General features: G+C 49.2%; 1 protein-coding gene across 2 annotated transcripts in view; it reads left to right on the forward strand.

Annotated features, from left to right (window-relative positions):
• The window catches only part of CORO1C (coronin 1C), a 39,055-nt gene that overhangs the window by 8,067 nt on the left and 18,158 nt on the right, over nt 1–12,830 (forward strand). For both annotated transcript variants that reach the window (XM_059863824.1, XM_059863825.1), the window contains exon 2: nt 8,658–8,857. In XM_059863824.1, coding sequence (XP_059719807.1) covers nt 8,663–8,857 — 195 coding nt within the window. In that variant the 5' untranslated portion in view covers nt 8,658–8,662. The remainder of the gene's footprint in view (nt 1–8,657; nt 8,858–12,830) is intronic.

Raw genomic sequence — 12,830 nt, forward strand, 5'->3', positions numbered from 1 at the left:
TCCTGGGAGAGCCTTGCACTCCTGCTTATGTTTCCCTTGGGATCACGGTGTGGTCTGGAGCCCTGTTCTTCCCCCCTCCCCGTGGGTGTCAGGAGCATCCCTGGGGCTGCTGTGGTGTCTCTGGCTGCAGCTCCCAGGGCTGTTGTTCAGGATATTGCTCTGTCTCTTGGCAGTGGATGGGATACAGCGTGCAAAGAAGCTTCTCTGGTGTTTATTCCAGTGGAAAAGAAAAGGAAGGATTTTTGCAGGGGATGATGTGAAAGGTCACGGCCTTTTGTGGTCGGCTGCTGGGACAGCGGTGTTGGAGGTGGGAGTGTGTGGGAGGCTTCCCTTTCCTTGTCCAGTAAAAAGCTTCTGTGGTGTCCAACCACTGTGCAACTGTCTCTGCTGGCAGCAAAAGCAGAAGCTGAAATGCAGGGATCACAGAATCCCAGAATGGTTTGGGTTGGAAGGGACCTTAAAGCTCATTTCCTTCTCCCCCTACCATGGGCAGGGACACCTTCCATGCTCCAGCCTGGATTTGAATGCACTGAGGCACCTGGAATGTTCAATCCCTATATTTTGTATGCTACTTGCCTTAATGAGGTTTTGTCCTGAGATTTAATTCTTTATTTTTATCTCCACTTTGCTCTCCTCTTTTCATTTTAATACCCTTTTTGTCCAGCCTGTGGTAACATCCCCCATCACCTATGAGGTGGGGCAGCTTTAGTGCCAGCTGACAGAGGATGCTCTAAAAGATATAAACCCAAAAGAAGAGATTGTCTGGAGGCTGCTGCTCCAGGGCAGCAGAACTCCCATTCCTGCTGGTGTCTCCCTTTGCTGGTTCCCCATCACTCTATGGCTCCTGCTGAATTATTTTGTGAAATGATTTTTGTGTGCATTCATTGCTCTGCCTTTCTGGTAGATGACACAGATTAAATGAAGCCAGACAAGGCTCTCAGTTCAGGGTAATGACTTTAACTGCAGCGTCCTTTTGTCACTGCAAATTATGGTCAGTGATGTAATGCTGGATGTGGAGATACAGTGACACAGTGTGGGAGTGGTAAGATCATCCCAGAAGGGTTTGGCTTGGAAGGGAGCTTCAAGCTCATCTCATTCCACCTCCCTGCCACAGGCAGGGACACCTTCCACAACCTGGTGATTCCCCAAGAAGATGAATTGTATCCCTGGAAATCTTGAAGTGAAAATAGCCCCGGGGGGAGATGTGAGACGAGCACACACAGGTAAATCCTGAGGAAATAACGAGTCCTTGGTGATCCTGGGAGATTTGAGCTCCACAGGCACTTCTGTCTCAAGAGTTCTTCATATTCTGAAGGTTTTCATATGATCATTTCAGGTTACAGCTCTGAAATCCAGAGCTGTATCAAGTGTTTCACAGGTTGCAGCCAACACCTTGCTCTTCGTCCAGAACAGAAATTTCAGCTTATTCAAAGTTTGGGTTATGTTACATTTTTGAATGTGCTGGGCTCCCCAGTTGAGATATAATCAAATTCCCTGGTAGTTTGTGGTTTAGGTTCCCATCCCAAAATAGAATCTTGCCAATGGTAGAACAGCTGGAAATTTCAGTATTAAGTTCATATTCCAGCTTTTTGTCTTTAAAATGAAGTGAAATCAGATGGCAGGGTCTTGCTCAACCTAGGCTCAAGTAACCAAAGACTGAAAATAATCTGCACACAAATATGATGTGTTTTGGAATTGTGACCATCTGTAGTAGTGTTCACCTTTGTTTTAAATAACTCTGAACAGCTGAAAACAACAGTTCTGTCAGCAATGGGCTGGATATGGATTGATTGGAAAAGGGATACACAGAGGGAACAGAAATGTGTTTAAAAGCACAGAAACTGCATCAAGGCATTCGTGGCTGTTCCCTTTTTCTGCTGAGTTTTCATGTGAAGTTGTGGGGTGAGCTGAACTTTTTGTGGCCACGTGACATTTCTTCCCCCCACTTCCTTCTTTGCCCAAGTCTTGCAAGACTTCGAATCACGAGACTGTGTTCTTTGGTTCCATGGATTCTTGGAGAGGGGGATGAAATTTTCCAAGAGCATGGAGTGACAGGACAATAGGGAATGGGTTCAAACTGAACAAGGGTAGGTTTAGAGGAGATATTAGGAGCAGTTGTTCCCTGTGAGGGTGGTAAGACCCAGGCTGCCCAGAGAAGCCATCCCTGGAAATGTCCAAGCCCAGTTTCGACAGGACTTGGAGCAACCTGGGCTAGTGGAAGGTGTCCCTGCCCATGGCAGGGGGTGAAACTGGGTGACCTTTAATGCCCCTTCCAACCCAAACCATTCTGGGATTTTATTACACTGATTCCTCCTCCAGCCTTGCTGGTGACATGCTGGTGACAGTGGTGGTAGGATCTCCCTGGAATAGGTGTGCAGCTGGACTGAGTCCAGGGCAGTGTGTGTCCCTGTGGCTGAGCATGGCCCTGGGTCGCTGAGAACCCCAGAGCTTGCACAACCAAGGCTCTGGAGTGGAAAAAAAATGCCAGAAGGAGGGATTAGGGAATAACCTGGAGGTCTCAGTGCCTTTTCTCAGTGGGTGCAGCTCTTGGCTCAGTCCCTGCTCCCTTGGGCCCACAGTGGTGGAGCCATCCTTGCTGTGAGGAGCACGAGGGGATGGAGGTGTTTCGATGGCCTCAAACCCCCTGAATGCCTCTGCCCTCCCTTCCAGTGTGGCTCTCTTCCATAGGATGTTCAAAGTGCTCCTAGGAGGGAATTAGCAGATTCCTTGTGGGCTTTTCTCTGGTGCTTATCTCCGTGATGGCCAACTGCTCTGCAGATGTGGCTCAGCCCTGCTCCCAGAGGGTGTTCTCTCCATGCCAGGGGCAGCTTGGAACATCCATGGCCTGGTTTGGGTTTAGGATTATAACACACTTCCTAGATTTTTTTGTAAAACCAGCTCTGAGCACAGAGATGATTTGCTGATGAGGTTTTGCTGATGAGGCCACTGAGGCCTCACAATTGGTACTTGGAAATCCTCTGGGCTTTCCCATGTTGCAGTTTCACCAGTGGGACCATCCCCTGTCCCTGCTGACCCCAGCACCCCATCCATCCCATAACACCATTCATAATTGCTGCTGGTGCACTGCCTGTAGAACCATGGAATTATTGAGGTTGGGAAAGACCTTTAAGATCATCAAGTCCAACTACTGACCTCTTAATTTTTATTTTTCTTAATCTGCTTCTCATTTTTTAACAATTAAGACTGGACCTTTATTTCAAAGCTCCTCAGCAAGGCTCAGACTGGGAGTTTGGGGATTCACCATCAACAGCTGCAACTTGACTTTTTCCACTTAAGGAAGAGCTTTTCCAGTCCCAAATACCAACCTTTTATAAATGCTGCTCTCCCTATCCACTGGATTTGTATCTCCTCACCCCCCTTAACAGTAGCCTCTGGCTGTCTGACTTAACTGGCCTTTTATTCCAATGCCTCCCTTTCCAGAAGGGATCACAATCACATGGGCTGAGCAGGATTTTGCCATTAGTGGGGGGTTTTCCTGTAAGTGTTCCCTAGCAGGATGCATTTCCTCTTGCATAAGCAGGCTGCAAACCCTCCGAAGCCACAGAAATCCATCTGTTGGATTCTTGAGACAGATAAATCCTTTATAAACAGGAAAATGGGCAAACTCATGGTAGCTCTTGTGACACATCGTGATGGGAGATCAGAAAGGAGTGGGATGAAAAGTGTCCCTGTGCGAGCGCGGCCAGAGGCTTCCAGCCTTTCCAGGGTCCTTTCAAAAGCTGCCACAAGGGCTGAGCTCTTCAGGGGACACACACTGGCAGATGAACCCCAAGTTTTGGTAAAATTCAGCTGGAAGTCACTCAGGGAGGGAATAAATAAGAGGTTTGAAGGCTCGTTGCTCTGTCCCCACCAAGATGCCGTGTGTGGCCGAGCAGGATCCAGGAGCTCAGCAGCCGTAGATCTGTCAGCACTTCTATTGTGGAGGCCTTTGCAGGGTGCCCAAAGCTTCTGTTTTAATTTTGCTGAGGGTTGTAACTCTGGCAAAATTTAAAGGCCTTTCAGCTCTCAGTCAGTAGGTTTTAAATCCTCTAATTTTGCACTTTACCCCCCAAAAATATATTCTGTCTAGCAAGTGGGTAGGGAGTTCCTTAGCCAAGGTTTAACAGCATAGATAATTATCTAATTAACTTATTTTTTTGAATGCTCATGTTCCAAGTCCACTTCCTAAGAGAAAATCCCCAGCACAGCCCCATTAGCCATGGATACATTTACTTACCCACTTGGGTATTTCCAAAGTCACTTCCCAAGGTTCCCTGAACCACCCAGGTCATCCTTTTGCAAGTGTGATAGAGGCTGAATCAGCCTTTCCTTAGGGTGAATCATCTCAGGTGTTGGTGTCTCACCTGATAATCCTAAAAGTGGCACAAAAAAGACACGGACCTGTTAGAGCAGGTCCAGAGGAGACCATGGAGCTGCTCTGAGGGCTGGAGCCAGGCTGGGGGACCTGGGGGGCTTCACCTGGAGAAGAAAAGACTCCAGGAGAGCTGGAGAGGGACTTTGGGTAAAGGATGGAGTGACAGGACAAGGGGGAATGGCTTTAATACAAAAGAGGGTAGATTTAGATGGGATACTGGGAAGAAATTCCTGTCTGTGAGGGTGGGGAGGCCCTTGCACAGGTTTCCCAGAGATGCTGTGATGCCCCTGGATCCCTGGAAGTGTCCAAGGCCAGGTTGGAGGTGTCCCTCCCCATGGCAGGGGGTGAAGTGGGATGACCTTTCAGGTTCCTTCCAAACCAATCCATGAATTGGCCAAGCCTGGAGCTCCTGCCTGTGACTCTGCTGAGAGAACCTGCAGCAACCAAACTGAGCTGTGGATTTTCTTGGAGATGGATGAGGAGGAAGAGAAGGGAGGGCATCCTTTGTACAGCAGAATTGAGAAGCAAAGAGGAAACTTAACACTCTTCCCATTTAGGGACAGTCTGTGGCAGGGACTCTTTTTGGGGTGCTCAGGCTCCCCCTCCCCCCGTTGGGTTTTTCACCTGCTCTCCCTGGTGAGCTGAAAGAGCCACAGTCGCTGCTCCTTCCAACCACAACCAGCACATTCCCCCCTCCTTCTCCTTGGAGAGCTGCCAGATCAAAATGGCTCTGATCCAACGCCAAGAATCACTCCCTTTGCTATGGAAATGAGCACTTGGAGGCTGCTCACCATGTGTTGATCAGAGAGTTCCTGCTAAGGATGACGAGCTGTAGGTGGGGAAGAGGGCAGGGAAGGTGTGTTCCAACAGATCCCTTTGGAACAAATAAGGATATTTTTGGAGGCATCTGAACTCTCTGCATTTTTAAAAAGTCGTTTATAGAAAACCGAATGATTGCCCTTTGCATCAGAGGGTGAAAATGAGGGAAATCAAGTAGAGGTATTTCACCATGGGGTAAGGAGTTTCTCTTCTGTGAAAGTGGAAGGGGTGACAGATCCCCAGCATCTAATATTTGAAATTTAATATTTTTTTCCTGCTGTTCTGGTATTGATCAAGTGTAGAAGTGATACAATTATCCAAGTGATTCAAATAATCCTTTGTAACCATCACACCTGAATTGCCAGCACTGGAGCAGCCCCATTCCCAGCCCCCTGGCTCTGTGGGATGTGATTCCAGGCAATTTGCTGTGCTGGCTCAGCACGACAAGTTCAAACCTTCTCTTTACCTTCTTCCCAGCAATCTGATTTTAATCTGGATTCACAGCGGGGTGGGAATGTTGCCAGGGGGTGAACACTCCTGGAAATCCACCCTGCACAAATCAGGAGCCTTTTCCCTGCTCCTGGATGAGTTGTGCAGGCAGATGATGAAAAGGGTTTGCTGCAAGGGGTGGCAAAGGGCTGAGGTGTCACACTGGGCTTGGGAGAACATTCCCAATATCCTGGGGGTGGCCTGGGGTCACCTGGAATGGTGGGAAGATGGGAGTGATGCTGCTCTTGCATGGTGCTCACTGCCAGACCTGGCCATGGCCTCAGAGGTTCAGCTGAGCCTTCCCAGCTCTGGGAGGAGCCCTGGGGATGGAATTGTGTGACAGGGCTCGGATGAGTCGACACAAATCAGTAACTGGGTGTGGAACTGCATTTTTTATGATGTGTCTTAACTGAACCTTGAGACTTCAGCATTTCTTGTCATTTGGGCACCTTGGAGTTGAAATTCACTTTTTCTTTGTGCATGATTTGGTGAGGCTGGGATCGTGCTGGAAGTGTCCAAGGCCAGGTTGGATAGGAGTAGTGCAAGGTGTCCCTGCCCATGGCAGGGGGTGGAACTGGATGAGTTTTAAGGTCTCTTCCAACCCAAACCATTCCGTGATTTTGTTTAGTGCTCTCACCTGCTGGCTGGAGCTCCTGGTTTATGACTTCCCATCACACTCTGGTGTTCCGGGGTGTGTCCAGCATGGAACAGGCCTGTGATTTGTGCTCTGAGGGAAACAGTTGGCAGAAAGTTCATTATACTATTCCAGTAACTAATGGAAGTAGGGAGGGAGCCTAAGTTTAGCTTCAATAGGACAGAAATCATTAACAATTTCCATATAGCTCTTTTCCGTGGACATCTTAAACACCTCAGTTCTTCCCAAAATTTTGCATTTAAAACCTATTATTTTCTTAAACAGTCTTAATTCTCTTTAAAATATCAGTATTGCAAAGGTACTGTGGGGAACCCCTACCTGCTCTCCAGGGCTGGGAATGACCATGGAGCATGAAAGTGTTCGGTGGACTCCACCCCACACCTGGGACAGGTGTCCCCACCACAACACTGATCCTAAATCCATATGAACTGGGCACACTGGTGGCTCCAGTGGCACTGGTACATCCCTGTCCCAGCAGCTGAGCCACTGTGGAAGTGATCAATGCCAGCTCCCAAATGGGCTCTGGTGCAAAACAAATCCTCTGCTCCTTCTCTCTTACCTCTGCAGAACTGGAGAGTTTCACTGCAGAGCTGTCTGTTCGGTTAATTGGAGCATTTCCCTCCTCTTCAAACACATTCCGTGGCATTTCCCAGCTCTGATGAGCGCTTCCCTGCAGTTATCCTGCTTTTTGTCGTGGTTAATTTTTTATTTCACCTCCCAGACTACAAAACAGCCATCAGCGCTCGCTCGGCGCTTCCCTGCGAAGCCTTTGCAGTCCCAGACAGCCCTGGGAGCTTTCATCACGTTTGCAGCAGACAGCCTGGGAGCAGGGATTTGGGATAGAACCACATTCCCAGTCTCTCACTCTGGAACATTGCACTGGAGTGAGGAACTCCAGGGACTGGGCAGTTTTTCCCAGCCTCTCCATGTGCTTGGGGACCTTCTGGGAGGAGAGATAGGAGGTGGACTCTGCTTATTTTTATTTTTTCCTTTTTTTTTTTTTTTTTTTTTTTTTTTTTTCTATCCCTAGAGACTGGGACAGAAATATTTTTCCCATATGTAAAAGCAAGATGCTGTATGGAGGCTCCTCTTCTGCTCCATCTTCTCTGAGGGAGTAAGTCTGGGATGATGGGAAAAGCCCTTCCCAGGTGTGAGGGCTCCATAGGTTGTATCCCTAGTCCAAGGGATTGTGTTGTGCCTGTGTCTTCTCCCAGGTGCTGGAATTTTCCACACCAATTCCCTTTCCCTCTATTCTAACTCCAGCATTCCTGAAAATATTTTTTCTCAAGAAATGCTACAGACACACCAAGTTAATTGGAGTCATTAACTTGTTTCCATTACTCTTTTCTGCCTAGGAAACAAATTTTTTTAGGGTGATTTTGGAGTTAGAAGAAAGAACTGGAAGCTAGGGAACATGTGGAACCACTTCACAGGAACACCGGATTTTGAGAGCTTGCATTTTTATTTACATCTTCTGGACCCTGTCTGACTTGAAAGTAAACAAGTTCAATCCAAGACTAGATTTATCCCTGAAAATATGTGGAGACTTGTCTAAAAACTGCTTTTGGGATTAGGAACTTCCTTTACTGCAGTCAGGGAACACATTTACAGTGGGGAAAATAATGCTTAACTGGCAAATTCTGTAAAAGCCCCCTGGAAATGCAGTTGGATTGGGTTGGGTGCAAAATAACATTAAATTTTAGTTAATAAAAGAAGGAAAAGGCAAAGCTGGCTGAGAATTTGGCGGGTCTTAAGGTGGAGGTGTCCAAGGTCAGGTTGGATGGGGCTTGAACAACCTGGGATAGGGGAGAGTGTTCCTGCCCATGGCAGGGGGTGGAATGGGATAAATTTTAAGGTCTTTGGTGCCAAGAAGACAGTGCCAGACTCTTTCCAGCAGTGCCCAACAACAGGATGAGGAACAATGGCCATAAACTAAACCATGTGGAATTCCCCCTCAACATGAGGAAGAACCTCTTCCCATGGAGGGTGGCCGAGCATTGGAACTGCCCAGGAAGGGCGTGGAGTCTCCCTGTCTGGAGAAATCCCAAACTCACCTGGATGCATTCCTGTGTCACCTGCTCTAGGTGACCCTGCCATGGCAGGGGGGCTGGACTGGGTGATCTCCAGAGATCCCTGCCCACCCCAACCCTTCTGGGATTCTTCCAACCCAAACCATTCCCCGATCCTACGAACAGCGAGCGAATCTGTGTTTCAGCGTGGCCGTGGAGCTGACGAGAACATCCAGTGTTGATCTTTGTCCAGGAATCTCCTGGACAAGCAGCACATCCTTTCCCTGGAACTGACCCTCTCCTTTTGCAGACACGATGAGGCGGGTGGTACGACAGAGCAAATTCCGGCACGTCTTCGGCCAGGCGGTGAAGAACGACCAGTGCTACGACGACATCCGCGTGTCCCGCGTCACCTGGGACAGCTCCTTCTGCGCCGTCAACCCCCGCTTCGTGGCCATCATCGTGGATGCCAGCGGTGGGGGAGCCTTCCTGGTGCTGCCTCTGCACAAGGTAAGTGCTGCTGGAATGTTTCTGGAGTTCCCTGCTCGGCTGTGCTGTCATGCCGGCGTTTCTTTGGGGATAATGAAGGCTGTGGTGACAGCGGCTGCTCAGTGGTGCCGTGTATGAATGTGTTTAATGTCTGTAATCAGTCTGATGCTTTCTGTACATTAAACACAACAAACAAGCTGTTTGCTTGACTCATCTGAGCTGATTCTGGCAGAACTTTCCACGTAGAATCGTATTTTAGAAGCCTTTTTATGATCAAGTGTGGGTTTTTTCTACTGTCAGGGATTCAGCTTTTTTTTTTAAACCACCTGAATCCAACTACTCCTTACACAGGTAAACCAGGAACCACCTGAGCCCAACTGCTCCTTGAGACTTAAACCAGGAACTATCTGAATCCAGCTGCCCCTTGCAGAATTCATTCAGGAATTCATCTGAGCCCAACTGCTCCTTGCAGAATTCAGTCAGGAACTATCTGAGCCCAACTGCTCCTTATAGATTTAATTCAGGAATACACCTGAGCCAAATTGCTCCTTGCAGCCCCTCATTGGAGGGATGCAAAGAAATGAGCTGGTTCCAAGAAGAGCATTCCTGTTGCCCCTGGTCCTGCATGGAAAAGTCACATCCATCTTCTGAAGGAGATTCTTCTCATCTCTTTCTGTAATGCTTAACCAGCAAATTCTTGTGATCAAAAGACTTTTTTTGCAACATTCTTTTCTCTGTGACCCTCAAACTCCTCTCTTAAGCCTGTGGTTAAGTTGTCCTCAGTCTGTCATCAGTTACCAGCTCCACTTCCAGATCTGCCCTGTGGAATAGAGAATTAGTGCCCAGGATTCAGCACAGCTTCCCTCCCAGCCAGGGCAGAGCGGAGGCAGTGACATCCCCATCGTGTTAAGCAAAGCCAAACCCCAACCTCCCAAAATAGCTCAGTTTGCTGCTCTGATGAGCAGCCCTTCCCTGCTTAGGGCTCATCCTCAGGCCACGTGTCCTCCTCCTGCCTGGGCCATGCGTGGTGGCACTTGGTGGCACTGCCCTGGATTAGGAATTCCTCGTTCAGCTGCATCACAGCACAGATGCTGACAGCTGGGGGTGTGCATCTCTCTTTTCCTCTCTTGTATCCCAATGTTTGGAGCACAAATCTGATGAGGGAGACTGGGAGCTCAGCATGGAGAAAAGGAGGCTCAGGGAAGACCCTCTGGTTCTCCACAACTCCCTGACAGGAGGGGGCAGCTGGTGGGGGGGTCAGGCTCTGATCCCAGGGAACAGGGACAGACCCAGAGGGAACGGCCTCAAGTTGTGCAAAGGGAGGTTTAGATTGGATATTGTGGAAAATTTCTTCATGGAAAGGGTTGTCAGGCATTGGAACAGGCTGCCGTGAGCAGTGATGGAGTCCCCATCCCTGGAGAGATTTAAAAGCCTTGTGGATGTGGCACTTGGGGACACGATGGCCTTGGCAGTGCTGGGGGAACAGTTGGACTCAGTGGCCTCAGAGGGCTTTTCCAGCATTAATGATTCTATGATTCTGTGTTTCCTCAGTCCCTGGCAGAAATTCCTGTTATTTCTGAGTGCCCTTTTGCATTTTTAAGTGCCATCTTTGGCGTTATGTTCACATCCATTCTGTTCTTCCTCCCACCCTCTGATTTATCACTGCCTTGGTGCCCTCAGCTCCGTTCCTGCCTTCCACAGGCATTTAATATCCACATCTGAGGAGGTTCCATGAGAAGCTGGAGGAGCTGTGGCCCTCACCCCCAGCCTGACACGTTCTTTTGCAATGCAGTGCTTTGCTGGCTCTGCTCTAACCAGTTCCTGTGTTCCGCATTTATTTTTATAGCCTGGGCTGATGAAATTGTTCCTTTAGTTCCTTCAACACCCTAAATAACATTTGGATTTCTCTTTTGAGCCTGTTTAGTACAGATACTTATTAAGCTCCCCGCAGCAAAATCCTTGTTGTTATAGTCAAGGGGAAAAAAAAAAAAAAAAAAAAAAAAAAAAAAAAAAGGCAATTTTCAGCCATGGGATTGGGCTGATTTTAAAACTGAGCCATAAAAATACACTTGCTGCATTTCTGCAGGGGAAATGTCCTATAACGACATCGTGGCTGCTCAATCCCAGCGCTTTGCGGCTCACTGGGAATTACCTGGGATGTGGCTGACCCTTGGTGCGGGAGCACAGAAAAAGGGAGATTTTATACGTTTTAATGTGCTTTTCTTGCCAATTTTCAGTGACATTACAGGGTTTTGTTGTGGCCGGGCTTTGTCGCTGCCGGGCTGGTGGCTCCCAGCTCCTTCCTGGCGCTGAGCGGGAGCTCTGGGGGTGTTTTTGGGGCGAGATGAGCCCCCCAGGACCCCGCTCCCCGCACCCATGTGCTCGGGAGGGGGTGGACGGACACCGGCGGGAGGGGAGGCCCCGCCCCTCCCGCAAGCCCCGCCCCTCCGCGCGCGCGCACCCGCGCTCGCCGCAGCGGCACTGCGGCGGCCGCGGCTTTTTACCTTATATGGTCATGGCAGCGCTCGCGGCCGCCGCGCTGATTGGCGGGGGCGGGGGCGCGGCGCGGCAAGTGCGCGGGAATTAACCCGTGAGCGCGGGAATGAATTAACCCGTGTGTGTGCGCGGGAACGAATTAACCCGTGTTCGGGATATAACCCATGTGTGTGCGCGAATTAACCCCTGTGCACCCACGTCCCCGCCGCTTTCCCGGCTCCCCCGTGCTGCCGAGGGTCACTGCGGTCCCCCGCGCCAATGAGAGACCCAGGGGCTGCATCCTCTTTCCTCCCTGCATTCTCTTTCCATCCCCGCAGCTCCCGGAGCAGCCGCAGCCGGCGCGGCCGAGCCGGCTTTGCTGCCTGTGGAAATGCTTTGTCTGAACTTCCTGTTTTCTTGCACGCACATGTGCAGGGGCTTTGCCAGGAACTCGCCATTCCCATGCTCCGGCAGGAGCTGCTGAGCATCAGACAATCTAATTCCCACAGGTTGCTCGGTCTGGGGGGGTTGGCCTCTGTTGGAATGAGCCACATAGTTTGGGAAAGCTGTAATTCCTCTTGGTCAGGGTTGTGTAGGTGATAAGAGCCAGGGTAATCAGCATTAACTCTGCTCACCAGGGAAGGAGCTGGAAACTTCCCTGCTTGTTCTGGGCTGTGGTTGTGGAGTTGGTTTTCTCTGAGGCTTATCCCAGGGAAAGCTCTGGGTACACAGGGAAGGTACCAGATAAAAATTCTCTGGATTTCCTGATGTGTGTTGGGCAGGATGACTTGGAAACACCTGGGTTCAGGGGGTGGTTCTGATGCTAGATGTGTGCTCCAGCAGAACTGGAGAAAAATTTCTTTTTTCCCGTCCTCAAAAACTCTTTGCAGTTTTTATCTGTGCAGAAAAACCTGCTGCAAATGTTCCTTTTTGTTTGAGTTCATGCAGAAAGATCCATTTAGCCACGAGTTGTGTTACATAAGGCCTTTACCAGAGGTTTATTCAGTCCCTTTTGGATATAGCTTTTATTAGATTTTCCATTTTCCTGATCCCTTCCTGCACCCCCTTCACAGCAGCAGCATTCCTGCAGGATCTGGGATCAGATGGTGCCCTCAGAGGCAATTAGCATGTGGGTGGGGGCGTGCACACCTCGGGAATGATCTTCTCCAAGGAATATGTTGTTCTGCAAGTGACAGGCCTTGGTGTTCATCCATGGCATATGAGAGCTGTTAAGCAGCTCTTCCCAATTCCTATTCCACCAGGAAGGATTTGGGGGAAAGAAAATCATCTTTTTCTGAACTGTGTGTAGAATAAAATCAGGAGGTTTTTGCTGTGATGGGTTTATTGAGCCTTTCCTGCCATTTTAGGGGGAGTGTGATGGATTTTGTCCTTTTATTTCACCTTGGATTTTTCTCTATAAAAAGAAGTTTATATTTATCACTGTCAGCTTGATTCCAATGGATCATCAGGTTCTAATGCAGTAGGGAAGAGAGGGCAGCAGAGGGGCTAATGGATCTCA

Source organism: Haemorhous mexicanus, chromosome 19 (assembly GCF_027477595.1).
Source record: "Haemorhous mexicanus isolate bHaeMex1 chromosome 19, bHaeMex1.pri, whole genome shotgun sequence".
Lineage (NCBI taxonomy): Eukaryota > Metazoa > Chordata > Aves > Passeriformes > Fringillidae > Haemorhous > Haemorhous mexicanus.